We start from the raw sequence: 25,747 nt of genomic DNA, 5'->3' as shown, positions 1-25,747 counted from the left end.
GTTTTGAGTGGCCACGCGGGCGCATCGACTGGAGAATCGGCCCTGGAGCATTCCACAGGGGAGCCTAGACGAGGCTTTTGGGGCCTTCCCACGTTGGGGCAGTGGGTGCAACGTTAGTGGACATTGCCCTCCTCAAGCCTCTGTTTGGGCCTCTTCACGCGCTGGGCGACTCCATCTCGCTGCATTGACATCGCACCCGCATTTCTGCATCCTGCATGTATCCCGCTGCTTCTCCTGCAGCATCTCTCTTTTTCGCCGTCGCTCTCCTTGCGTCTGTCCCCAACGACCAATCCAGACTGAAAAGTCTTTTCGTTCCTGCAGTCGGTTTTCCACTCAGTCATTCTTTTGACCCCCCATCCTACTTTCTATCACACTCCTTTCGCAAGTCCCCGACGGTCGATTCGTCGCGATACCGCACACCTCGCAGTCATACATTCCTTTCACACCAACAGGTGATCAACTAGCTGCCGGGACACCCTACGTTCACACGACTACCCTGATTCAACCGAGCGGACTGTGTCCTGCCTTTACTGATCCATCAGTACCACTCTTTCTCAGAAAACCCCCAGAACTACGTTCGGATTCGACCTGAAAAAACAAAGGACAAAACATAAGTGAAATACGGAGTACAACTATCGCATCACTGGACCTACTTCCCGCACAGACATACAGTCCGTCTGATACTGGCCAAGCGCACACTATCTTGGACCTTGTGACCTCGAACATCTCTTACGATAGTCGAGCCTCGTCGAAAATATGTCTATCTCTCGAGCCTTCACGAAGCGCGTCCGACGCAATGTCGAGCAACAGCCACCGATGATGCGTAGCACAACCGTCAAATACGCTCCTGGCACCATCAACCGCAGCCTCATCTCATTGCCAACTGAGCTGATCTCGACCACCAACGTTCAAGCGTTGACTGCTCCTGACATTCGGAGCACCTCGGGGTCGTCATCTGAGTCGATCTCCTCGGCGAACGACTCTGACTTTTCGACGATTGACCGAAGCTTCCTCACCAACACGGGCAGCGACAGTTCCTCCGTTGACAGTAGCGGTCCCGGAACTCCTGTCACACCTGCGACAGACTCCAAATCGTTCTTCGATCTGAAGCAGACGTCTCCCATTCTTCCGTCGGTCATTTCACCCAGCCTGGGCACACCCGCTGTCCCGCAACGAAGCCCGACTCATTCAAAGAAAGCTCATGTTGAGTTGTCACGAAAGCTATCTATTCAACGTCTATCACCGCCTCCCACTAGCATTGCCAAGCCCGCCATGCGAGACGGTGTTGAGCCATCCATACTGTCTCCTCATCCTTTCGGCAAGGAACTTGCACAGGTTAACGAAGTGGCCGAAGAATTTGGCGCTACGGCACGGCTCCTCGACGAGGAAGAGCAAGAAATTCTCAGCAAAGGCCTGCACAAGTTCGGAGTGGAAGACTACCTCGATGAGATCGCAGGCTTGTACGGCGGTATTTTTGATGGCAAGCTCGGACCAATGTCCAAGCCGTGGATCTAAAGCCAGGATATTGTGATCCTGCACATCACGACCTTATGACTTGGGCGTTTTCCGGGCACAGTTGCTCGCATGGCGATACGGCGAAATGGAGGGTCTGTCGGGATTTGACGCCGACCACCCAGCGTGGCTTCCTCGAGTTAAGGATGCTACTTCGATTCCCCTGCGCAAGATTCACAGGAAACAGGATTGGGGAAGGGTAACACCGCACCAACACACACAACCCTGGTGGATCTGGCCGTGTGCCAACCCATTGTGAAATGCTAATTTTGAGTGATACCAAACATGTTGAAGGAGGGAGATGAGCCGGAGACAAGCTGCAGCCGGCGAAAAGACTACAGCGTGATTCTCCGTCGAGGATACACTGGTGCAATATCGAACGGGACGGTTGTTTTCTACCTGTACACTAAGATAGAGCTACTAGCTAGTGGGAGGAGCCATCCAAAGAACAGAAAACCGACATCTTTGAAACACCATCCGTGGAAAATTCGTACTGATCATTGTGTAATCTACTTTTGGCCTTCATCGCTCTTGTCTCTGCGCGAGCACTCCATCCAGGATACCTTTTGCTTCCAATTTTGCGAGCCTCAAACATGACCTCCATAGTGAGACCGTATCAGGCCTAGCGTGGGACGGAGGATGAGCAAACCCTCTGGAGAAGGAGTACCACAGTCCTCGTGTAAGGGGTTCACTGAGGTGGTACCTCACATTCCACTGCGGAGGATTGCTGGCTGACCCAATGTTGCCAACGCCTTGGTGCGGAGTTCGACATACACAATACGAGCACTACATACTCTGAACGGTCACGTCTAGCTCTGTCCCATGCCTTGAGCGACATATCATGCTGCATCATGTCCTCTGTACCTCTGCCCGGCATGGGCTCTATCCCTGTGACTCGGCTTGATCACCATAGTCAGGACCATGACTACGAGGATGATGTTACTAATCTGCATTCGACCGCGTCCACAGCCAGACATGTGTGGTGTGTACAGAGGTAACTCGTCGTTCTGTACGGAATAGGTATGCATGGTTTCCATCTCTCCAGTCTGCGCATGGGCGTCTGATGCAGAGTAGTAGATTTGAAGAGACACGTCCGAGGCGTGGCAGGTACATTAAGTCGTACGCTCCGTCCTTTGACGGTGTTGCCTGGCAAGCACTGTGTGAAGGAGCCAACGGTGGCTGTACTCCAGGTCTCGTTGCCCGCGGGTTCATTCGCACTTCATGCCTCTCATTGCACAGCCACTGAATACTGTTACGAGCGACGGGAAACGACGAGCTTTCGAGGTGTGGCTTCGAGATTTTGACAGACCCCGAATTCTCCATTCAGCTGTGCATGGAACCTGGAACGCGCGGTTGGTGGGGCCGCGGTGAGCATGCTCTAACCGAAAGGAATAGCGTCGATGCGAGGAGGCGATATCGTCGCTGACGTACAGACTGCAGCTCGGATGGTCTGACCTGCAGGATGCTGTACCAGGTAGTAAGTACTTGGTTGCTGCAAGTGAAGCAGGAGGGGCAGAAAAGGAAAGCATGAAGCTGAAGTAAAAAACCCTCAAACCACCTGTGCGGTGCATGTGACAAGAGTGCGCCCGCCATGGCCTGCTCAAAACGTATACTAAGGTTGGCAATTTCCAGCAAAGCATTCGTAGCTGGACCGGGATTGAGTGGCTTGCATTGGCGAGGGTTCGGCGAGCCCCAGTTTTCTGCGCGGCGGCGCCCCGAAGCTCCAATCAAGGCCCAAAAATTCACGATCTCAGCTACTGTGCGCCCTGCAATAATACTCGTAATGCCCAACAACACGCAGCAGGCGATGTCGTTGTCCACGTCCTGGACCTGTACTACACGTAAATAAACCCCGGCCATCTCGCAATCAGTATCCGTTGCCCACGACTCCGCATCCGCTGTTCCACGACTTTGTACATTTCTCATTTCGTCGCGCCTGCTCTGCTCTGCTCTTCTCAATAGCTCGCTCTCCGTTCCTCATGTACGTGATAACCCAACATTAGTTGTCGTTTCTGGATTTCTTTCACCACCTCCGACACACCAGGACCGCCTTCCACCGCAGACGCACTGCGGTGCGGTGTGACCTACCATGGACGCTCTCTATCATGTATTCAGCATTCGTCAAGCTTCTACCAATGCAAACGACGACCAGAACATCGGTTCGAGCAGGAAGAGCTCTCCTTCATTATCAGGCCTGGTCTCAACCCTGGTGCCGACTCTCATCATCGCCGCCGTCTATTTCGGTATTTTCTTGGTTCTGCGCACGAAATTCCCCCGCCAATATGCGCCTCGAACCTATCTGGGCGCTCTTCGGCCACAAGAACGAACGCCAGCACCTCCCAATACTCTTCTGGGCTGGATACCGTTCATGAGAAAGGTCAGTTACCCCGTGATAGCTCGCACATTTCTAACGATAACGAGTAGCTACCTGATGAGTATGTTCTCCAGCACAACTCCCTCGACGGCTATTTCCTGCTGCGCTATCTCAAAATGTCGATCATCATCTGCCTCATCGGCTGTCTGGTGACCTGGCCCATCTTATTCCCTGTCAACGCCACGGGGGGAGGCGGGCAGACCCAGCTCAACATCCTCAGCTTCAGCAACGTCACAGACAAGAACCGGTACCTGGCGCACACTTTTATCGCATATGACTCGCGATATGATACCCAATGGAAACCACTTTTAGCGAAACCACTTTTAGCGCGGTGTTTAGGCATTTCCAATGCCAATGACGCCTCACAAATCGTGATTCCATCTACACGTCTCGTTCCCGTAGACGGGATGCAGTGCTGCATCAAACGTGCAAAGCGCAATAATGTGTAGGCGGCAAGCGATGGGCGATTAGATGTGATTTGATGCAGGAGGGGGGCAAATCGGATTTTTCCATCGACAGCCTGTCCAGCCCTGTCTGTATCCAGCCCTGGCTGAATGTCACGAGTGAATGCAATCGGAATCGGCAAGGCGCGGCCATTCGGCAGCTCGGGTGTGTCAACCTGAACCTCAAAACCTCGGAGGAAGAGGGTATGGAAAGGGAAAGGGGAAGGGAACAAAGAGAGCACGCACGGCAGCGGTAGGATAGTATGGGATGGAAACCGACCAGGATAGAAAGACCAAACGCCGGTCCAAGCAACGAACGTACCGAGGAGAGCGCATTTTCGTGGGCTCGCTTTTGATCTTGGACCTGATCTGATCTGATCTGATCTGATCTGGTGTCTTGCTTATGTACTTGCGAACGCAGTGAATAGAACAACAGAACCAGAAGAGGATTGAGATTCCTGGGAAGATTCCTTACAGCCATGTATTGTATCTTCAGATCACTCACTCAGCTCTCTACTTTTCTGGGATTATACCATGCCATGCCTTTGCCTTGCCATGCTTTTCGCTTTTCCCTACGTAGTAACCAGCACCAGCTCCAGCGCCAGCTCCAGCAAATTTCACCCTCAATGTTCCGTTCCGTTCCGTTCCGGTCGGTTCTGGTGCAGGAAAGAAAAAGCTCTCATGATGTGTATGTTCATGATATGTGAGGAATATGGAATCATCTTCCATGCGCACATGCATCCTGCAGCTTCTCATTCGTGGCTGCTGTTCCCCCATTTCATATCCTGTTTCGCTCGCAGTAGCCAGAAAAGATCAGTGCGCGCCGGGGAACTTGATATCTCTCCAATCTCAGGGACTTGGTGCTCGATTCACAGCTCGCAGCTCGCACCTCACAGCTCACAGCTCACCGCGCCGATGTCGACACAATGTCCCCGCCCATAGCTCAGACTCGTAATGCACTCGGTTTCGAGTCTCACTGTTATCAATCACTGGGATTGGGGAGTCAGGAGACCTTTGAAGAAGCGAACAGTGTTCGAGACGAGACCTGTATTTAAAACATTATTAGGCTGAGACGATATAGAGCGATAGAGAGAGTGACTGCTTACCTGCAGGTGTAGCTGGGGTATCTGAGACGTCTTTCACGTCACGGACACTAATATTCGAGACGCTATCTTCGGGTCGGAGGTCGATCTGCTGTACAGTATCCGCTAAAGTCTTCTTGAGCATCCATCCCGCAGAATCATGAGAGGATGAAACCGATGACGTGACTGTAGTTGGAGAGGTCGCTCGCTCAGTGTCGACGGTATGCTTCAGAGGCACATGACTGATCTGTGGTTGACGCTTGGCAGGAAAGTCGAGGCGGGTTACCGGCTTCTGGCTCTTGACGTTGATGTCGATGTCATTGACGTCGATTTGCCACTTCTTGTCGCAATTCGTCGAAGTTGCGGTAACCGATGGGCAAACCTCAATCGCTCGGCTGACGACGTAATCTTCATCGCGCCTCTCGAATGAGCCCAAGCTCATTTCATCGTCAGTGGGGAAGGATGCAAGTACGTTGTAATCTAATTTCTTGCCTCGGGTCTGGCGTTTAGGGACAGCTCCATCAGCAGTACCATCGACCTGTGGCAGAGCCTTGTTGGGTTTGTCGTCGTTGTCATCGTCATCATCGTCGTCAGCAGGCGCTTTGCGTTTGCGTGCTTTGCTGCTTTTCTTGCCTTTGGTCGCGCTCGGTTGCTGAGTTGCTGTAGAGCCTGTATCTTGCTCGATCTTTTCCTTGAGACGTCTGTAGCGTATGGCACTAGCGCCTTTGGTTGAGCCAATTGCGACTGCAACAGCATCCCAGTCGATCTGACCGCTGTCAATTGCGTCTCACGCGAAAAGACGCTGTGACTCTCCCTACCTTTCCATCTCCAGAGCAATGCTGAAGACAATGGTATAGAAAGATGACATTGTAGTCGGGCTGATATGGTGCCATGTTGACCTTGGTGATAGTACGATTCGTTCAGACGAGAAAGCTTGTTGACAAGTTGTTTGTAGAGATGAAGTCGAGGAGTGGCGGCGCAAGAGGTATAGATGTGAAAAGGAAGAAGCCTTCGAGCAGTGAATGGATGGATAGTCACAAATTGACCACGTCACTTGAAGTGACATGAGACTGGCAAGCCAGAAGTGAGGCCAAAGTGAGCTGGAAGTAAGTTGACTCGAGGTCGATGTTAAGGAACGGGGACGGATAGCTGGCATGCGCCAGTATCTTCGGAAGCCTGGTTATGTTGGATAGGACGTCGCTCATTCCTCGTGCTTCAAGTATTCATCTCAATGTCATTCGTCTCGTCTCGTGTCGCCGGCTTCTATGACGCGGGTTGACTTCGCATGACAGACTCCAGCAGAACTGCCTGGATAACAGTTTGCGCACCACGAGCAGCAGCAATAGCACTGTCAGCCAGCTCATCGTATCCTATCACTCCACCGGGGCTCTGCTTAGGCGCGCTGCCGTAGGACCACATTTCCACAACCTCATCTCTTGACGGCAGGTACCCAACCACGCAGGTCGAGAGTATTTCGTCGTGTTCAACAGCCGCAGGGTCCAGTATTCGAACAAGCTTCCCGTCTTTTCCAGGCACCACGGCACCGACGCCAGCCGCCAACAAGTCGAGACAATCAATTCTAGCATCTGCCAACGCTGCCATGGAGACATTGATCGCTGCCGCAAGTAGATTGAACAGCCCAATTCCTGTAAACCGGCTTCCTTCCTCCCGGTCATCTTCTCCCTCTAGAACCGTCACGGCTATATCAATCGCGCTCTTTGGCCATCGGTCCGGCAATAGGACACCCTTCAATGCATTTTCCAGGTGGAGCCCAAGGTCTTTCTCCGTCGAATCAGGGACATAACCTTGGCGAATACGAGTAGCGAAAGGTGCAAACTTGATCGACGCACTCAGTTGTAGATTGGGGGAGAAGGAAGCGGTTCGCGGTAGCGGCTTTGGCCCATGCACAGCACACGACAGTTTTATGGTGGAGGATGTGCGTAAAATCGTGGGCTTTGGCTCCGGAGAACTTTCGAGCTCCAGATAGGCCGAGCCGCTCGCTGATGGAACGAGTCCGGTTTGTAAAACTGTTTACAATCAATATGCGCTACATTCGCAGGTGCAACACGGGCATACAAATCTTGCGGAGTTCATTTGGCTTCCGCGCTCGCTCTGGCCATGCTCTCGCAGAGCCGGGGGAATGTGCGAACCGTGGCGGCTGGGTTGTGCCCGGTGGCCCGTTGATCCTTCGTCGGTCACTCATGACATCATAACCGCCGTGTAAGAACGAGCGAATCTCTCAATATGAGAGAGGAGATTCAGTAGGAGGAAGAAACAACAGCACTGCGCAGCAGACGATTTCAGAAAGGAAACAAAAATGTTCCCCGCACGGCTGAGAATCAATGCTCCGCCGCTTTATGCGAGGCACAGCCTTGCGCAGCCTTGCAGAATCGCGCAATCGTGTTCGAAGATTATGCATGTTCAAGGCAAAAGCGTGGATCGAGATGTTCTATCATTCTTATTTTACATCGCTCCGTTGGCAGAATTGTGACTCGGTTGGATTACTTTTCTACCTCGGGATACATAAGTTTTCGGGCATGAGCTATCCAGCAACACCAAGTCGCTGCGCTGACATCCTACAAGAGTAGACCCTCAGCCTTCAGTGGATTTCCCGTTGAAGAAGCAGCCTCCTCATAGGTCCGAGCAGTTTACGCATGTGCTTTGCTCCGGCCCAAGCAATAATAGCCACGATGAGACTTGCAGTCACAACCCGTCTCCTCACTCTCGCACGAATCTCACTCGTCCCCTTATCAAGCCAGGACCTTGGGAAGATATGCGGGAACGGCTCATCTGGCTCCGGCACAGGCACATTCAAGATCTCACACAGTGGCTTCCACCCATCCCTCACGCTGAAGTAGAAGAGCTGATTTGACGGCACGACACGCCGGACGTACTCCGCATGGGCATCGTACAGTCCTTCCTGATTCGACATCGGCCAAGCTTCGCATGGGGGTATCCCAACCGCCTGAGGCACACGCCTCCAGAACTCGAACGAGAATTGGCAGAAGCGCCTCAGTTGTGGTGAAGGCCAGGACCAAGCGTAGATGTCGTGGATGCTCTGCCACAGAGCCGAATAACTTGCCCACCACGATTCCCTATCCCGGACGGTGACAATGACCTTCGCATCCGGATACAGTTGAAGCAGCTCTTCGACAAAATAGCAGCCTGGTTGGTCTGAGCTCGCAACACAGCCCTCAGTCAGCTGCGCGAGTCGATACAGCACCAAGGTCCGGTCGACCAGCGTCTTTGTCGGACAATGTCGCGCAAGCTCGAGCATCTGTTGTTGCAAGTGGGCATCGCCGGTATACGAGGCGGATCCACCGTCGAACACTTTGCCTTTCAGGAGTATCTCGAGCGCTCTAGTCATGGATGTGGTGCCGGTCCTAGGCAACCCGGCCACTATGACTTTGAGCGTCGGCTCCGTTGCAGCATCATCGGTCGCCATGACTTCAGTCGATCCTGCTGGTACTATGATCCCGTGGTATTTGTCTTCATTTAACGGTTTATGTGATTGGATCGTTTGTCGATCGTCCTCGCTGACTGTAGGTAAGAAGTCTATATTGACCACATCCTTGTCATCGACGTAAGCTCGGCACAATTTAACCCGCGGTTCTTCCGCAGGAAATCCTCCTAATTACACTCTCATCTTGGCCAGTCATGTTGTGCTATACAGAAATAGTTTGCTCAAGATGAAGTAGGAGATACAAAACAGTCCGTCCTTATAGTCCACCACTTGACAGGGCCTCACCAGCCCTAGTCTGCCGTCAGAGTTGACAAATGTCCCGGGCACGGCGAGAACAGTCATAAGCATCACGAACTCAGGCACACCTGGTATGAGATCGGCAGATATCGAACGGATTTACCCCAACATTTGTACTAACAACGAGGCAGTACCTGCCTATAGTTACCTTGTTCATACATAGTACGAGTACTGTGTGGCTGTCAAAGAGTGTATTGTGTGATTGTGTGCTGGATCCCGCAGTACTCGTAGACAGCTCGTCAATCCACAAATGTGCTGTTCAGACAAGCGACCTGAAGTGAGCAGATTGGGTAGAGTGTGCCTCTTGCCCATCGCACAGTCATTCAATTCATTAGCTAAGCCCAGCCGAAAGTATTGATGTCCACACGCATTGCGCGATCGTCCGTTCCAGCATCCGACCTCGCTTCCCGTATTATCACTTATAGCTTACATGGACGTGATCCCTTTCAATAAATCACTCAATCAGCTTCCGTATTGACTCGACTCCAGCGCAAACAGAAACAAGTTGTGGGAGAGCACTTACCAATGATTAGCCGTGTTGTCCCCCCTATCGCCATTCACGCAATCCGGGATGACCGTGCATTTCTGATATGGCCACTGACTCCACGGCTTGACGCTGTCTTTGCTCACTTCCCAGATTCTTTGCCCCCACATCACGTACTTGAGAGAAAGGTCGCTCGCGTGGTTCATCACCCACTCCGCGATAGGTTCGCCAGCTGTGGTTTTACCCTGGGGTCACGGGTGAGTACCAGAAAGCGATAATTGCCGTTGCGGCATTTACGAAAGAAGTACTCACGCCGGGTTCCGTCACCCTCATATCAGTCGCCATGCCGGTGCAGTGATCGCTTGAGCTCGGGTCGTCACAATCCCTGATGCATCCGATTCCCTTGACCTTGCCTGGAAACGCATTGACGATGGCCTTCGCTCCGTCAATGGCCTTCTGCTTGCAGCCTGAGCTAGTGGTGGGAAGTTTTGGCCCACTACCAGCAGGCATGCAGCACTTGAAGTTGTCAGGCCCCGGACATTGGTTCGTTTCGGTGATGCCAGAGTCGCAGGAAGAGGTGAAGCGACAATTTCCCTTGTTACCGGTCCCGCAGGCGGTTTTAGTGCAGCACTTGATGTCCTCAGGTGTCCCAGGGCAGGCGTTGGAGATGTACTTTCCCCCGGCAGAGGTGCAAGAAGAGGTCGAAATGCAGACACCAGGAGCACCTCCGGAGCCGGTGCATGCGCCGTTGACTTCAGAACGTGCTAAGAGAAGGGACGATGCATCGCTTGCTGTCACAAATAGATGGGGGAGGAGGAGGAGGAGGACAAGTGGCGGGAGCATCTTGGGTTGAGGCGATCCAATTGCTTGGGAACGAAAGTACGGGCTGTTTTGACCTCGGGATTGTTTGCTCAACTTGCACTTCACCTACCTTCTTGTCCGTGGGCCAGTAGCTTTATATGTTTTCACGAGTACAGCGACACCCCTTTCGATCGAGATTTGGGAAGTATGCATGGGTCTTTTGTGCAAGGGTAAAACAGGTTTGGAGCCCATGGTGGTGGCTGTGTGTCAGTGAGGACCGCGCACCATCTTTGCCTTGACGAAACCCGCACGGTTCGAACCCAATGCCCGCATTCACGTCCACCTGGCGAACGTAGCCTTCCGCCTATAAACCGGATACGAGCATGTTGATTGGTGTAGCACGACGCGGCGAGCCTTGGCCACCGTAATGCGAGGCTGAGAAGCCACCTTTCCAGGATCCTGGCGGCATCGACGGTTACACAGCCAAGGACGATTCAGCCTGCTCGCCCAGGGCGATTTGTCAAGACAGGGAGCGTCAAAATCACCGCCCCCTGTTGATGTATAAGCCTCAATGCACTGACTCTCTTAGCGCGCCGCCCCCTCTTCACACGGTGTCTCTCCCTTCACGTAGTTCCTCCCTGTCGACGGACTCCCTATTAATGCCGGGGCCTGTGTCCACTGGTTCGAATCATGGCATCACGATCGAGCAAGCACCATCTGCCTGGTCAGCTTAAGCACAAATTACTGTGCGAGGTGGTACTATGCTGGTATATCTGTAAGATATGGAGAGCCTCCCGGCTTGGTTCGCAGAAGTTTGTGTCCACAATGTGGGAATATGTCACGATGACAGACGACACGTCAAATCTTCCGGAAGTAGAAACCATCGTTGCCAGAGATGCATCGCCCGTTCAATACGCCTGCCAGAAGACCGCATCAGGCACATTTTTTTTAAGAAGAGCTGGCGGCCAACGGAAGAGACGAGATACACGTTCAACAGCAAGAGTAGACGCGCATGGCGCGCTAGACCAAGCGACACACGCGGCACACGCGGCTAGGCAAAATGCGGATAGCGTTGCCAAGCCACAAGCTAATTTGTCGAAGGCAATTTCTGATTTCTTTCACTGCTCTCCGACTTTCTCAAGCCTCTCTATTGTTTGATATCTCTCACATCAACACCATCCAAATGCCCGATTACTCAGCTCTAGTGCGCTGACGTTCGCGCCCCTAGTTGACTTCTGTGTGAGTCGCCTCTCGATTCGCCCATGTCTCCTCTCCTGATGAAGCCTATCATACTTCAGTTCCGGCGATTCTTCATGAGCCTTGAACTCAACATGCACTACCATCTGACACATCATTCCATCTTCACATCGCCTCCACAGCTCTTTTGCGTCAAGACCATTTCTAATGGAGAGGATCCAACAGGCTCGGTTCTTGCATATTACGGCGACGGTGACGGTCTCGTTCGCTCCGTGGGAAGGAGAGGCAGCTTAGTTACAGTACCAAGTACTCCGTACTTAGGATAGGTAAGCAGCCGCATCTTCCCTGTCCGCTTCCATTCTTACCACCATTACCTCGTCTCTATGATGATCAAAGGTTCTCAATAATCAGTTCTGCTTCTGATCTCCCTTGAAGAAAGCATTACCAAGCTTACCAATTCGTCTGATGTCCTTTGCAATCACTGTCTACCCCAAAATCTCATGCCAGGGGAACATCTTTGCTGACCCACACCTCTGGTGAACAGAGATTGAAACACCCGTTATCAGGTCGAATCATCGACTGGGAGACGACTGAATACAGCACAGCCACAAGTACGTGTTCCGCCTTCCATCGTCCGTTCACCCCTCTCGCCCTCTTTATGATGACACCAAGTCTATCCATTCTCCAAGTTCCCTTGCGGGACACCCTTCTCCATAGCAGCGAGATTGTGTGGGAGTAGCTTTCGTATTGAGAGTTTCGAACTGCCTTCTCGCTGCCCAGGGAAGGGGATGAGGTCGACGGCTTTTCTGATTGCATCTTTATCTACGTTTGATATTTACTCTACGACACCATTGAACAAAATGAACCTAAGGCGATCAAGCTAACGATGGTCCTTGTACAGGGTTTGTTTATAGTAATACCGTAGCCAAATTCCTCATCTAGGCTCAGGGCTGTTCGTAGCCTGGACTGCCGCGTCGTGAAATTGGAGACTGATGGTAACAATACTTCTGGAACCTCCGTTCATTAATAATCATCATAGCCGTCAATGAGCTCGTGGCGTTCTTCGTCCTGCCTCCCAAAAAGTCCATCTAGCTTCATAACCAATCGGTCAACGACTGTCCTTGCCTGCCAGGGCACAAACTCTGTCCCGGTTCTTTCCAAATTCATATCACTCATACTTTCATCAATATTAGTGCTCATGCCGCTCCCTGCTTGCTTTTCTTTCTCCATGTCACGAATCTCGTCGACAATCTTGCAAAGAGAGGCTTCAACCGCGTTCCTAGTCCGGTCCATCTCGGCGAGCACTTCCACTTCGTCGTGTGCATAGTTGGAGAAGGCGTCAACCACACCCTCGTCGTCTTCCAAGTCCAGCCCTTGCCAGACTGTCTGAAGGCGCGAGAAGAGGGCGACGAGGTGATCGATTTTGTCAAGAAGCTCTCTCAGCGATTCGATGAAGCCGTCGTTTGTGAGGAAAAGAGCTGCGTTCAATGCATGTAGATACCTCCGATGCGCGTCGGCCAGCGCACGAGGGTCAGTGGGCACCCTCTTTTCGTCGTGGTCGACCACTTCAGACATACTCGGCTCTCCAGCCGACGACGCTGTGGTTGGCCTCGACGACCTTGCAGAAGACAGGTGACGAGAGTCCTTACCCTCCAGCCACTCGCGGAAATGGGTCCAGCTGCTTTGAATCACCTCGCCCTGCAGATATGCCTGAAGCTCATTGACCAGGAACAAGAGCTTGCTCGCGCAGGTCCAGTGGCCTCTGGTTCTTGCGATGCGTCGGGCATCCTTCAGCCTGCGAGCTTCCAGTTTTGCTCGTCCAGACTGGGAAGTGCTTCTCGGTGGTCCCAGAGGACTCGGGTGACATCGGCGGTGAGATGACAGCCTCCATAGTGCCGATAAATGTAGCTCTGCTCGATGAATGGACAGCAAATAGGCGTTGATGTGGGCGTACAGCTGGGCATCGCTCGACGACAAAAATATGTGCAATGGCGATTGTGCCGGGAAGGCGAGGTGCAGAAGCGTGGGCGTGGGCAGCAAGGTAGCTATCAGGCGCACGTTCTGCTCACTCGGGGCTGTTTTGAGAGACAAAAGCTTTCTGGCGAGATGAAAGTTGTCGTCCTCAAGGTCATCCTCGGTCTGTAAAGCTGCAATCTCCGCCATGGTCTTGCCCAGCACGCCGTTCAGTTCGGCCTCCTTCACTGCTAGGTCATCCAGTCTTCCGATTTTCCGAACCGGACGAGCTGCCGCCTGCGTCTGCTGGCGCCCGCGGATTCTATCATCTGCATGCCTGATCAAAGATACCGCGAATTCGCCGTGACCAAGGAGCATATAACGCAAAATGACCTGGAGCAGTTGCATTACTAACGCTCGGGGAAGAATTTGAGAGAGGGCGTTTTCGGAGATACTTTGATTGATGGCCAGCAACGCACTTTCCATCAGGGTTGGGTTCAAGGGATACTGCACCGAGCCAAGCACTGTGAGGTGGTTCTGTAACAGAGCCATCGACGGGTCATGGAAGCCCTGTAACGCAACTGCACCAGAAGTGGCTTGCGAACGCAGCTGACTCAACGCACTACCGGCTGAGAGTAATGCTTGGATCGCCCCTGGTCTCAACAGTTTGGGAGCCAATGCAGGATCAATGATGAACTCATCCATGGCAGATGTCGGGTTTGGATTCGGTTTGATGCAGAAGTCCTCATTCCCAGCGGTCGGAAGCTTGCCATAGAGGACCCAGAGCGACGTCGCCCGCATCCAACTTTTCTGAGCAACTGTTAAAAGTGCCACCGCCATTTCTTCAATGTCCGAGTAACCTGTATGTGTTTCATCTTCCAGCAGATCGAGAATGCTGGCTCCGGACGGTGTACGTTTCCTTGCATTCTGTGCAGCATTAGGGTCTAGGTGCTGGACCACTGACCATAACCACTCCAACCGTCTAGTCCAGGCTGAAAACTCGGCCACAATGGTACTCAAGGGCACGATCTCGTACGCTGCCACGTATCCTGCATCCTTTCGAAGAATGGCAGATTCCACCTGTATAATCTTACTCACGAACGCGCCCAGGTGAACGTCTGCCACTGATGAGCTCACCGCGCGGCATACCATCGACCTGTGATGTCTGGACAACCGCGCCGTCGTCGTTCTGATCTGGACATGCAAGTCATGTAGGCGAGCTAGGGTATCTAGCATAGCCCGTTCTGGGGCTGAGACATATTGGTTGAACGGTGTTTCCTGGTCTTGTGCTCCTGGTGGTCGTACCCGCGCTTGCGACCAGATGGGCGACTGGAGGCCGGACAGGGACAAGAGGATCTCATGAAGCATTTTGTAGGTTGAGAGGGGCGGCAGGGTCGCGGGTCGTCGCACAACTCGAATGAGGAGGGGAAGTCGTGTTGCCGTTGGAATCTGAGGATAAGCCGCCCAACGAGTTCGAAGCGACACATTGGAAAGGATCGAGGCGCATAGCGAACGTGAAGTGAGGTGGAACGGTAATGACTGGAACACGGTCAAGTCGCGGTTGGGAAAAGTCACGCGTCGAGAGTGCTCCGGTCCAACATCGCCTACCTGAGCTGATATTGGGGCTAGGCCGAGGTGTAGAGTGCCGTGTCTAATTATGCGTTTGCACAATGTCCCTCTCCGAGGCTTTGAGACCACCCGTGCCTTGTCTCGAGAGGACAAGACGGGGGGCAGCAATGCGCAATTGAAGCGGTATCTCAAGCCGTCAAGGGAGTTTACAGTCCGCCGTTGCAGGGATGCATGTGGCAGGCGCTCCGATGCTCCGTATTGTGCCTGGCAGGCGGCTATTGCATCACTGGTCGATCTGTCACCCTGATCCGGAGGCTGCCATCGCCAATTGCTCACTTGAGTTCGCGAATCTTCTTGACTAATAGAACAAAACACACCTGCGTTTGACGTTTGAGTCTTGCCTGCGCCCATCAACTTCCGTCCTTTCTTCATCAGCAGCATCTTGAGGCCTTGGTCTCTGTCACTCCTTCCAAACTCCTCACTCGCCTCCCATCATCACTCCTCACTTCCCGCCGCTCTCCTTCCCCACCACTTCAAATACCCATCTGAAGCAGCAGTGTCGCTCTTCGGATCACTTGTGCTGTCAGTTTGGGTCTTGCCTCAGGCAAGGCCACTGTCATCATTTCACCTCACGCCGAGATCCCAGATACTATAAAGGCCGGTAGCAAAAGAAAGGCTTCCTCCGAGGACCTCTCCCGGCCAGACAAGAAAATCATGACAGACCAGTTGATGGATGTCGACAATCCTGGGGCTGCCATTCAGCAGCTCCAGAATGGCGAGATCGATGAATCCCTCTACAGCAGACAACTTTATGTTCTGGGACATGAGGCTATGAAGCGCATGGGCGCCTCCAACGTCCTCATCGTTGGCTTGAAGGGCTTAGGTGTCGAGATTGCGAAGAACATTGCCCTGGCTGGCGTCAAGTCTTTGACTCTCTTCGACCCTGAACCGGCTGCCATCGCCGACCTCTCTTCCCAATTCTTCCTGCACCCCGAAGATGTTGGCAAGCCCAGAGCAGAGGTCACCGCTCCCCGCGTAGCTGAACTCAACGCATATACTCCCATATCCGTTTCCAAAGCCAAATCATTGACAGAGGATCTGAGTCAACTCAAACAATTTCAAGTCGTCGTCCTTACAAACACGTCCCTCAAGGACCAGCTCACAATCTCCGACTACTGCCACCAGAACGGAATCTACTTGGTGATTGCCGATACATTCGGCCTCTTTGGTTATATCTTCACAGACTTCGGGAAAGATTTCACAGTGGGCGACGTGACAGGCGAGAACCCAATCAGTGGCATCGTTGCGGACATCGATGAGACCGGTCTGGTATCGGCTCTGGATGAGACGAGACACGGACTTGAAGACGGTGACTATGTCGAGTTCGCTGAAGTCAAAGGCCTGGAAGGGTTGAATGGTGCAGCTCCACGAAAAATCACAGTCAAAGGACCGTACTCTTTTTCCATCGGCGACGTCTCAGGTCTGGGCAAGTACGAAGGAGGCGGTCTCTGGGCACAGGTCAAGATGCCAAAGGTTCTCCAGTTCCAGCCCTTGTCTGAACAGATCAAGAAGCCTGAAATCCTCATGTCTGACTTTGCGAAGTTCGACCGACCTGCACAGCTTCATGTCGGCATCCAGGCGCTTCACCAGTTCAAAGAGAAGAAGGGCTCACTCCCACGGCCTCACAATGATGAAGACGCGAAGGAAGTCATCGAGATCACCAAGAAATTGGCGAAGGATAGCGGTGAAGAGGTTGAGATCGACGACAAACTGATCACAGAGCTGAGTTACCAGGCCCGAGGTGATATCAGTCCAATGGCCGCATTCTTTGGCGGTCTGACTGCACAGGAAGTTCTCAAAGCAGTGTCCGGAAAATTTACGCCAATTGTACAGTGGATGTATTTTGATTCTTTAGAATCACTTCCGACGTCTGTGGCCAGGAATGAGGAGCTCTGCAAGCCCGTTGGATCTCGATACGACGGCCAGATTGCAGTGTTCGGCAAAGAATTCCAAGAAAAGATCTCCAATGTCAAGAATTTCTTGGTTGGCGCTGGCGCTATCGGTTGTGAGATGCTCAAGAACTACGCCATGATTGGGCTCGGAAGCGGGCCCAACGGCCATATTACTGTCACAGACAACGACTCTATTGAGAAGAGCAACCTCAACCGTCAATTCCTCTTCAGAGCCAAGGACGTCGGAAAGCAGAAGAGCGAGGTTGCGGCAGAGGCAGCTCAGGCCATGAACCCTGACCTGAAGGGTAAATTCACCATCATGACGGACAGAATTGGACCTGACAGCGAGGACATCTTCAACGAAGCATTCTGGCATGAGCTTGATTTTGTCACAAATGCATTGGACAACGTGGAGGCTCGTACCTACGTGGACAGAAGATGCGTGTTCTTCATGAAGCCACTGCTCGAAAGCGGTACACTGGGAACGAAAGGCAATACTCAGGTCATTCTGCCACGCCTGACCGAATCGTATTCCAGCTCACAGGATCCGCCCGAGCAATCATTCCCCATGTGCACACTGCGAAGCTTCCCCAACAAGATTGAGCATACCATTGCTTGGGCTCGTGACTTGTTCCAGTCATACTTCGTCGGTCCCCCAGAAACGGTCAACCTCTACATGTCCCAACCAGACTACATCAATACCACTCTGAAACAACAAGGCAATGAAAAGATGATCCTCGACAGTCTCAAGGAGTATCTAGTGACCAACAAGCCGTCCGACTTCAACGACTGCATCAGCTGGGCGCGGATGGAGTTTGAAAAGCAGTACCACAATGCCATCGAACAATTGCTGTACAATTTCCCCAAGGACTCCAAGACTTCGTCCGGGGCCGACTTCTGGTCTGGGCCCAAGCGCGCTCCGACATCGCTCGACTTCGACCCCAATGACGAGACCCATATGGGCTTTGTGGTGCACGGAGCCGCTCTGCGTGCCTACAACTATGGCATTCCTGTCCCAAAGCTCAAGCATGAGGATTATGTCAAGGTCATCGACAGCATGATCATCCCTGAATTCAGACCCGACGCCAATGTGAAGATCCAAGCCGATGAGAAGGAGCCGGACCCAAATGCCGCGCAGCCCACGTTCGCAGACGACGCTGAAGAGCTGGACAAGATCATCGCGGAACTGCCTACACCCAAGTCTCTCCCTAGCTTTCGACTCAACGTCGTGGAGTTCGAGAAGGATGATGATACCAACCATCACATCGACTTCATCACAAGCGCCAGCAATCTCCGTGCATTGAACTACAACATTCCAGTTGCGGATCGTCACAAGACAAAGTTCATTGCTGGCAAGATTATTCCTGCCATTGCCACCACCACCGCCTTGGTCACAGGGCTAGTAGTCCTTGAGCTCTTCAAGATTGTGGACGGCAAGACCGACCTCGAACAATACAAGAATGGGTTCGTCAATCTTGCACTGCCGTTCTTCGGTTTCAGCGAACCCATTGCCAGTCCAAAGGGCAAGTATCAGGGCAAGAACGGGGAAGTCACCATTGACAAGCTCTGGGACCGTTTCGAAGTGGATGACATCACGTTGACCGAGTTCTTGAAACACTTCGAAGACCTAGGGCTGAGTGTGACCATGGTCAGCTCCGGAGTCAGCTTGCTCTATGCCAGTTTCTATCCGCCCAACAAGACAAAGGACCGCATGCCTCTCAAGATGAGCAAGTTGCTGGAGACGATCAGTCGCAAGCCAATTCCCGAACACCAGAAGAACATCATCTTTGAGATTACGGCTGAAGACACGACCGAAGAAGATGTTGAGATCCCGTATGTGATGGTCAAGTACAAGAAGTAGACGGAGACGCCGACTTTGGGTTCGGGTGGTCTGGGACGGACATACTACGAGATGGCGTTTCGTGACAGTGGTGGACCCCGGAAGGCAAAGCAGCGGCTCCTGCTGGTATTGGTTGGATGTGGAAGGATAGAGGATAGAGGTTCTGTCTCGACTCTGTATCATACACGGTCGCCAAATAGGGAGTGTAACACAGGCCAGAAGCGCCAATATTGCCAATATGAAAATTTGCGGCTGAGATTCCGCATGTTGATTTTCGGCCGCAAATGGAAAGTCCATATTGCCACATGTTGCGATAGTCTGACTGCATCTTTAGTCAGGACGCAGTGTTTAGTCACCAGGTGGCTTTGCTGCTCGTCATGATTAGCTTTACCCAGTAGAGCTTGCACGGCGCCTGACGGAGCGATGCTGATTGCTGATTGCTGATTGCCCATTGCCCCTCGGCGGCGCGAAAACCCCACGTTGTGTCATCGAAGCGATCGGTTACCGTGTCATGAGCTGCGATGCCGCAATGGATACGAGCTACATTTGAGGATTCGTCGCAGCTACAAAAGCTGTGCTTGTTTCCCCCTCCATCAATTCAGCTGCTCCGGGTCACCTCATGTCCAGAATCCTCGCACGGGCGCGATCACAACTGGCACACATGTCCTCGCAAGCAACCAAAGGCGACCCTTCGAAAGCAACTGGCGCCCCGGCACAACTGGAATCCACAATGTCGTCGGTACGGAGCAGCTCTCTTTATGCCACCTCCATCTTCGCCCTCCTTGTCTCCATTGTCGCATTCTATTTCCTGAAACCGTCGCTGAATGCAGAGTTCTTACAGGCCAAAGGCACCATCACGGACTGGGTGAAACCGGGCGACAAGTCCGGCGAGTTCAAGAGACAAGCTTCCTCATTCCGGAATTGGATCTCGAGTGATCCCAATGCCGAGTTCCCCGCCGAGAAGGGGCGGTACCATCTCTATGTCAGCTACGCGTGTCCGTGGGGTGAGGCGACCTCTACACTTACGGGGAAAGAGCCGCAGCGCTGATTTTGATCCCGAACAGCCCACCGGACACTGATTGTCCGCAAACTGAAGGGCCTGGAAGACATCATCCCCTTCACCAGCGTGCATTGGCACATGGCCGAAAAAGGTAAGCCGTTGTCACCCGCCCGTGGAATCGCTGGGACGAACTAACGAGCGTGTCGTCAAAAGGCTGGCGCTTCGCAACCAAGGACGAGACCGTGCCCGGCGAGAACACGACGCCCGACCCATTACACCCGAACAACACGCACCTGCGCGACCTGTACTTCGCCGCCAACCCCAACTACGAAGGCCGCTTCACCGTGCCCACGCTCTGGGACAAGAAGAACCAGACGATCGTGAGCAACGAATCCTCCGAGATCATCCGCATGTTCTACACGGCCTTTGACGACCTGGTCGACCAGAAATACAGGGACGTCGTGCTCTTCCCGGACGACCTGAAGGACAAGATCGAGGAAGTCAACGGTTGGACGTACGACGACATCAACAACGGCGTCTACAAGAGCGGCTTCGCCACCACGCAGGAAGCGTACGAGAAGAACGTGGTCCAGCTGTTCAAGTCGCTCGACCGCACCGAACAGATCCTCGTCGAGGCGTCGTCCAAGGGACCGTACTATTTCGGCGACAGACTCACCGAGGCGGACGTGCGCCTGTACACGACCATTGTGCGCTTCGACCCGGTCTACGTGCAGCACTTCAAGTGCAATTTGCGGGATGTCCGGTCCGGGTACCCTCATTTGCATCGATGGCTGAGGCACCTGTACTGGACGATCCCCGCGTTCGGCGAGACCACCCAGTTCGAACACATCAAGAAGCATTACACCAAGAGTCACAAGCAGATCAATCCGTTTGGCATCACGCCCGTGGGTCCCGTGCCGGATATCCTCAAGCAGGATGAGGAGGTCGGCGTGGTCAAGAAGGCTGTGGCGTGATGGAGAGACAGAAGAAGAAGAAGATGTGGCGCCATGGAGATCATGCGTGTATACGGAATATCCGTCGACGGGAATGCAAGTTGTAAGTTGACTAGTACAAAAGTCGGTTCGACCTGTAAGGTACGTCGGCATCTTCAGAAAGCCGGCAATGGCCGCCGTCCATGGGCGGTGAAGGTCCAGTACCACCAGCAGCACCAGACGGGAAGGTTATTGTATATCTTTCCGAAATCAATTCTTATAATTTCCGCTTGGACCTGTCGGGCACGTATGCAATAATAGGCCACTTCCCTTTTTCAGTTCCTATTCCCGGCTGGGAGTGTTTTGCCTAAAGCACGGAAGCAGGTCAGGGGATGGTTACACAGAAAGGTACCGGCTTGTCTAACGTTAAAGGAGACAAGAGGAGGACACACGGAAAATTACAGTACCGGCTTGGGAGTGTCTTCATCACTGGAGACGGAAGATGGATCAGTCGTCAAGGTTATGATTAAACTGGCTGTCTGCCGCATGTAGAGGTAAAAGCGGGTTCTTTCGACTTTGACGGAACGTCGTATCGCTGCTCCGCTCTCCCTCTGTCAATGCAGAACTACTGCGCTGAGGGACCACTATAACAGCACGCTGTGAGGCGAGAATTGATGCATTCCGAGCTTCTCGGTCAGTCTACCTCGACGGACCAGAACGCTGACCTGCCTGGGCCGAGGCGTCTCAGCATACTGCACCCATCTTCAGCTGTTCGCTGTTCTGTTGGACCGTGGTCGCACCCTCCCACCATCGTCAAACACACCGTCCCTCCGCCTTGGATATTATCCAACTGATCAGATGCCCGGCCCTTCACCCGATACCCTGAATGTCAATATCCACTGCCTGCCTGGCGTTCAAGATCTTCAAATCCGGCAAGCCCCTCCTTGCTTGCATAACCGTCGAATCGTAGACGTGCCCACACCTCGTTCCATATCCTGGATGGCCTAAGCATCTCTTTGAAATTTCCTGATGACTTGATGTTGGATGGGCTTTCTTGTTCTATTGCCACCACGAGATGGCTTGGGTATGTAGGTTGGAAATGCGATTGGCTTCGAAACTGCTTCTGCTTTGATACAGCAGGTCTTGAGTTCAAGTCGGACCTCGGATGTGGAAATCCTGCCTCGCCATTTCTCGAAGTCGTCGTGTTGGCGGCTGATAAATGTGATCCAAACATGAACATTCAACCAAAGGCGTCGGGAAAAGGGGGCGACCTCGTTCTCGGCGCTGGGCAAAGGCAACGGTCCAGCAGGTGCGCATTTCCAGGGTCGGGAACAATTGCTGATTAGATTGGCACATGGCGCGAATTCGAACCGGACCAAGCACCCCTTGCGGAGGAAGTAATCTAGCGCGAACCTCTTCTCCATGGTCTCCTTTTGGCCGCTGTAGATGTTTCGGTCATGGATGACGAATTCCACGGGATACACGATAATGTTTCTCCTTGCCTTTTGAGCGCTTTGAAAGGCAGCCTCGAGCTCTGACGCAGCGTTCCGGGCGGAGAAAAACATGCTGCGCTGTCCCTCGATAGTGAACTTCATCAGTGAGGGGAATAGTTGTGTCTTGCGTGAAGGACTTGGGATCGGATATCTTGCGGTATACGCGAGTCTCATCGAGCCGATCAATCTTGCTTCCTTTCGATGTGAGAGCTGGCGACCAGCATTGACGATTTCCTCGAACGTATCCTCCGCCACCATGACCATCACACGCATCAAAGCAACAGCTTTGAGAAGCTTATTCTTGTAACGCGTCTGGCGAAAATGGAAGAAGCTGAGGGGGTCAAAAGGTGCTGAGACAGGCGCTGGTAGATCTGTGCGATGATTGGTGTGTTCAACGGCTTGCACTGGCTTCCCAAGGTCGGTAGCTTCTCTCTTGAGCCTGAGTCTGGTGCTCTGTCGTGTAGATTTCTTGACCGGTACGACTGTGTATTGCTCAAACAAGAGCCTGACTATCATTGCCTGGAGCTCCGTTGGGAGCTCAAGGAGCGTTGGCATCTTGAATGGGTATCCTCTAATGATGGCGGTGCTTGATAGCACAGAAATATTGTGCCAAGGATGAGCCGAAAGCGAAATAACCGAAGGAGAGACCGTGAGCGAGTGGTGAATGACGGTTGTCACTGTGCTTTTCATTCCAGTAATGTCAGTCACTTACTTGCTTGATGGTGAAGAGGCCCGTGATACCACGTGACTGCAGTGATATTGTCTCTGTGCTATTCACTCCAGGAACATCAGCCACTGACTTCTTTACCCGCGAGGAGTCCGGTTAGAGTGACATTGTCGCGGCTATGTGCTATTAGTTCTCAATTCAGAAAATGCAACTGGCGGTTAGCTGCTTGCTGTTAAGATCAGCAAATATCGACAGCAAGAATAGCAGAGACGGAAGCCGCGTCTCTGAGGCCCGAGTAAATGTCCAACAAGTGACCAGCATTGTCGTAGAGTTGGCAGCATCGCCGATACTCCATGGTCACGACATATACATCATAGTCTTCTCTTCAGGGATATGATTTTTACCAGACGCGTCTTAGTGATGTGTTCGCTTGCATGGTGAGGATGATGGAGATATCTGGCAGCTCTGCGTGTGGACATCGTTCTTGATTGTAACCTCAACATGCGGTGGTGCTCAGTATCATGGACACCGGAATTCGTGGTCCTATAACAAGGATCGGTTCGTGCGCCAAAGGTGCCGCTCAAACTTTGTGTCCGCATCCGACAACTTGAAAGTTAAAGGTGGCTTGGGCACGAATGTCGGCAGAGGAATACTAGTGCTGCTGTACCATAGGTCGATGCATAGATATGCCCCAGGCATATCAAAGAAGGGTTAAAGTGCAGGTCCTGTTCCAGCTTCTTTGCAATAGCTCTAACAGAAAAGAAGAAAGAAGTGAAGAAGTCAGAGAACTGAGAGCACCACATGATCTATTGCCGCGCCGTAGGACGTACTTCTGAAGAAATTACGGTGGATCATAAATCTCACGCACGAAGGTCTCGACAATCACCATCAATTGAAGGCACTTTCCTACTTGTGCCCTCAAACCTACGACAATGCAGGACAGTAGCTAAGGAAGGCTCCCCGTCTCCAACTCCTTCATCCATACACCAGCCGGTCTGCCATGGTGTCCCCTCAGCCGGATGTCGACCAGGATTTGGTCCGGCGCCAGACGATCTTCACTGACTACAACCGCTTCCTGCATACCTCGACCCTCGCAGCATGTGTTCTGGCCCCTGTGCTGATCATCCTCCCTCCGCGAAAATTAGACCTCTACACTTTCTTCTTGTCAGGCGCGTTCATCGCGTCGGTAGACTACCAAGCTAGAGAGCGTGCAGGATTGGGGATAATGGGCTACGCTTCACGGCGGTTCATGTCAAGAGAACAGCCGAGGTCAATGGGCCAGGATGGCGCAAACCTGGTGCTGGAATCGAGCAGATTACTCGAAGAGTCGTCCCCGAGACTGGTGCAGAGCTCAAGTTTGCAGCACAAAGCTCAGGAGGACTGGAAGCAACAACGATTAAAAGAGGAGCAGGAGAAGCTTGATCGGGGCGAAGGCTACTGGTCCATGATAGTCGAACAGGTCTGGCATGTGTGGAACCAGGAAGAGAAGAAAGTTGAGCAGCTTAAGGAGAGAGATGAGGAGGTTGTGCAGGCGAGAAAGGAGAGGGGTTGAAAGACATGACTTTTTGTTGGTGCAAACATATATTGCACGCAACTTTGGTCCCAAGCTTCAAGATCAACGATGCCGAGCTCAGACGCGTACAGCCCCAGACCTGATCTGGTTCGCCCACAACCCTACTCAGCCGACCCAGCTCCCAGGCATGGCTGCCTCAACCGCAAAGTTGGTGAAAAGGCTTGTCGGTGCTCAGTTCGCAACTCGATTCCACTCTTGTTCGGATTCGCCCCACGGTTTACCACAAGCATGTTCGTTCCCGAATCTCTGCTCGTCGACCTCAACCTGGAAATCCCGTACCTTGATGCCCTGCTTCATCAGATCATCTCTCGCCTTTTCACTCTCCTCAGTTTGTTCACGCCGGGATTTCTCTTCGCGGTTATGGAATATGATCGGCGCGTGGCAAGCGTGTGATCTTTGGTGCGTTGGTGCCTGTGCTGCCGGTGCAGGTTGCTGGATGACTGCTGAACTGGCAGTCGTTACGTTGAGGTTCGACAGTTTTGGCTGGGAGGGAAGCGAGTGGCTCCTGGGCGGAATTGGAGGAGGAAATATGCGGGCTGCGAGGCGGGGCATGCGTGGATTGCTCATATTTAGGGCCCTGTACGGCACTGTGAGCTTCACTGCTCCCAGTCTGTCTTGGAGAAAGGGAACAATGGTCATACCAGCGACACCCGAGCTCTTCCCTATGGTGAATGCCGCTGAAGGTGGGCTGGCAAATTGAGCTTACACGCGCGCGTTGATCGCGTGAGCATGGTATATTTGATGCACTGAATCGAAGTGAAGTGGATGAGGTATCAGTGTCGACTCAAACATTTAATATTGCCAATGCCTTGTCTCGGTCTCGAGAAAAAGAAATTATGACAGCAGGGACGTTCAACAATTGCTAGGGTATGCCCTGCACACAAAGTCGGAGTGGGAAGATTGACATTCAAAAGCAGACTGGATGGGCCTTTTATGCACGCCGCAAACGTTGTACAGAGACGCGACACGCAGGCGTTTGGAGTCAGGACTACATGAGAGGGTGTGGTGTCAAGTGTACGTGGGTTACACAACGCAACGTCGATCGCCAATTGCAAGATACTGGCTTGGACGGGCACATGCTGATTCGTGGTGGAGGTACCCTTTCAGCGAGATTT

General features: G+C 52.7%; 11 protein-coding genes across 11 annotated transcripts; 5 read left to right on the top strand and 6 right to left on the bottom strand.

Moving 5' to 3' along the window:
• Positions 1 to 756: 756 nt before the first annotated feature.
• On the top strand, positions 757 to 1,515 carry G647_07426 (uncharacterized protein; the record flags this gene model as incomplete). The annotated part of the gene is made up of 1 exon (XM_008731741.1): positions 757 to 1,515. One exon carries the CDS (start codon positions 757 to 759, stop codon positions 1,513 to 1,515), a length of 759 nt encoding a protein of 252 aa, XP_008729963.1.
• A 2,086-nt stretch (positions 1,516 to 3,601) lies between these two features.
• Positions 3,602 to 4,335, top strand: G647_07425 (uncharacterized protein; the record flags this gene model as incomplete). The annotated part of the gene is made up of 2 exons (XM_008731740.1): positions 3,602 to 3,889; positions 3,937 to 4,335. The coding sequence occupies 2 exons, from the start codon at positions 3,602 to 3,604 to the stop codon at positions 4,333 to 4,335; spliced, it is 687 nt and encodes a 228-aa protein (XP_008729962.1).
• A 980-nt stretch (positions 4,336 to 5,315) lies between these two features.
• G647_07424 (uncharacterized protein) lies at positions 5,316 to 6,279 on the bottom strand (the record flags this gene model as incomplete). Its single annotated transcript, XM_008731739.1, has 3 exons — positions 5,316 to 5,374; positions 5,436 to 6,184; positions 6,230 to 6,279. 3 exons carry the CDS (start codon positions 6,277 to 6,279, stop codon positions 5,316 to 5,318), a joined length of 858 nt encoding a protein of 285 aa, XP_008729961.1.
• Positions 6,280 to 6,674: 395 nt separating this feature from the next.
• On the bottom strand, positions 6,675 to 7,614 carry G647_07423 (uncharacterized protein; the record flags this gene model as incomplete). The annotated part of the gene is made up of 2 exons (XM_008731738.1): positions 6,675 to 7,438; positions 7,488 to 7,614. 2 exons carry the CDS (start codon positions 7,612 to 7,614, stop codon positions 6,675 to 6,677), a joined length of 891 nt encoding a protein of 296 aa, XP_008729960.1.
• Positions 7,615 to 8,010: 396 nt separating this feature from the next.
• Positions 8,011 to 8,856, bottom strand: G647_07422 (uncharacterized protein; the record flags this gene model as incomplete). Its single annotated transcript, XM_008731737.1, has 1 exon — positions 8,011 to 8,856. One exon carries the CDS (start codon positions 8,854 to 8,856, stop codon positions 8,011 to 8,013), a length of 846 nt encoding a protein of 281 aa, XP_008729959.1.
• Positions 8,857 to 9,690: 834 nt separating this feature from the next.
• Positions 9,691 to 10,498, bottom strand: G647_07421 (uncharacterized protein; the record flags this gene model as incomplete). Its single annotated transcript, XM_008731736.1, has 2 exons — positions 9,691 to 9,900; positions 9,968 to 10,498. 2 exons carry the CDS (start codon positions 10,496 to 10,498, stop codon positions 9,691 to 9,693), a joined length of 741 nt encoding a protein of 246 aa, XP_008729958.1.
• A 2,178-nt stretch (positions 10,499 to 12,676) lies between these two features.
• On the bottom strand, positions 12,677 to 14,974 carry G647_07420 (uncharacterized protein; the record flags this gene model as incomplete). Its single annotated transcript, XM_008731735.1, has 1 exon — positions 12,677 to 14,974. One exon carries the CDS (start codon positions 14,972 to 14,974, stop codon positions 12,677 to 12,679), a length of 2,298 nt encoding a protein of 765 aa, XP_008729957.1.
• A 915-nt stretch (positions 14,975 to 15,889) lies between these two features.
• Positions 15,890 to 18,988, top strand: G647_07419 (uncharacterized protein; the record flags this gene model as incomplete). Its single annotated transcript, XM_008731734.1, has 1 exon — positions 15,890 to 18,988. One exon carries the CDS (start codon positions 15,890 to 15,892, stop codon positions 18,986 to 18,988), a length of 3,099 nt encoding a protein of 1,032 aa, XP_008729956.1.
• Positions 18,989 to 19,628: 640 nt separating this feature from the next.
• On the top strand, positions 19,629 to 20,941 carry G647_07418 (uncharacterized protein; the record flags this gene model as incomplete). Its single annotated transcript, XM_008731733.1, has 3 exons — positions 19,629 to 19,971; positions 20,032 to 20,118; positions 20,181 to 20,941. 3 exons carry the CDS (start codon positions 19,629 to 19,631, stop codon positions 20,939 to 20,941), a joined length of 1,191 nt encoding a protein of 396 aa, XP_008729955.1.
• A 3,118-nt stretch (positions 20,942 to 24,059) lies between these two features.
• G647_07417 (uncharacterized protein) lies at positions 24,060 to 24,611 on the top strand (the record flags this gene model as incomplete). Its single annotated transcript, XM_008731732.1, has 1 exon — positions 24,060 to 24,611. One exon carries the CDS (start codon positions 24,060 to 24,062, stop codon positions 24,609 to 24,611), a length of 552 nt encoding a protein of 183 aa, XP_008729954.1.
• Positions 24,612 to 24,803: 192 nt separating this feature from the next.
• G647_07416 (uncharacterized protein) lies at positions 24,804 to 25,199 on the bottom strand (the record flags this gene model as incomplete). Its single annotated transcript, XM_008731731.1, has 1 exon — positions 24,804 to 25,199. The coding sequence occupies one exon, from the start codon at positions 25,197 to 25,199 to the stop codon at positions 24,804 to 24,806; it is 396 nt and encodes a 131-aa protein (XP_008729953.1).
• Positions 25,200 to 25,747: the final 548 nt, after the last annotated feature.

This window comes from Cladophialophora carrionii, assembly GCF_000365165.1.
Source record: "Cladophialophora carrionii CBS 160.54 unplaced genomic scaffold supercont1.6, whole genome shotgun sequence".
Classification (NCBI taxonomy): Eukaryota; Fungi; Ascomycota; class Eurotiomycetes; order Chaetothyriales; family Herpotrichiellaceae; genus Cladophialophora; species Cladophialophora carrionii.
The sequence above is the reverse complement of the archived record's forward strand: the minus strand, read 5'-3'. Positions and strand labels throughout refer to the sequence as shown.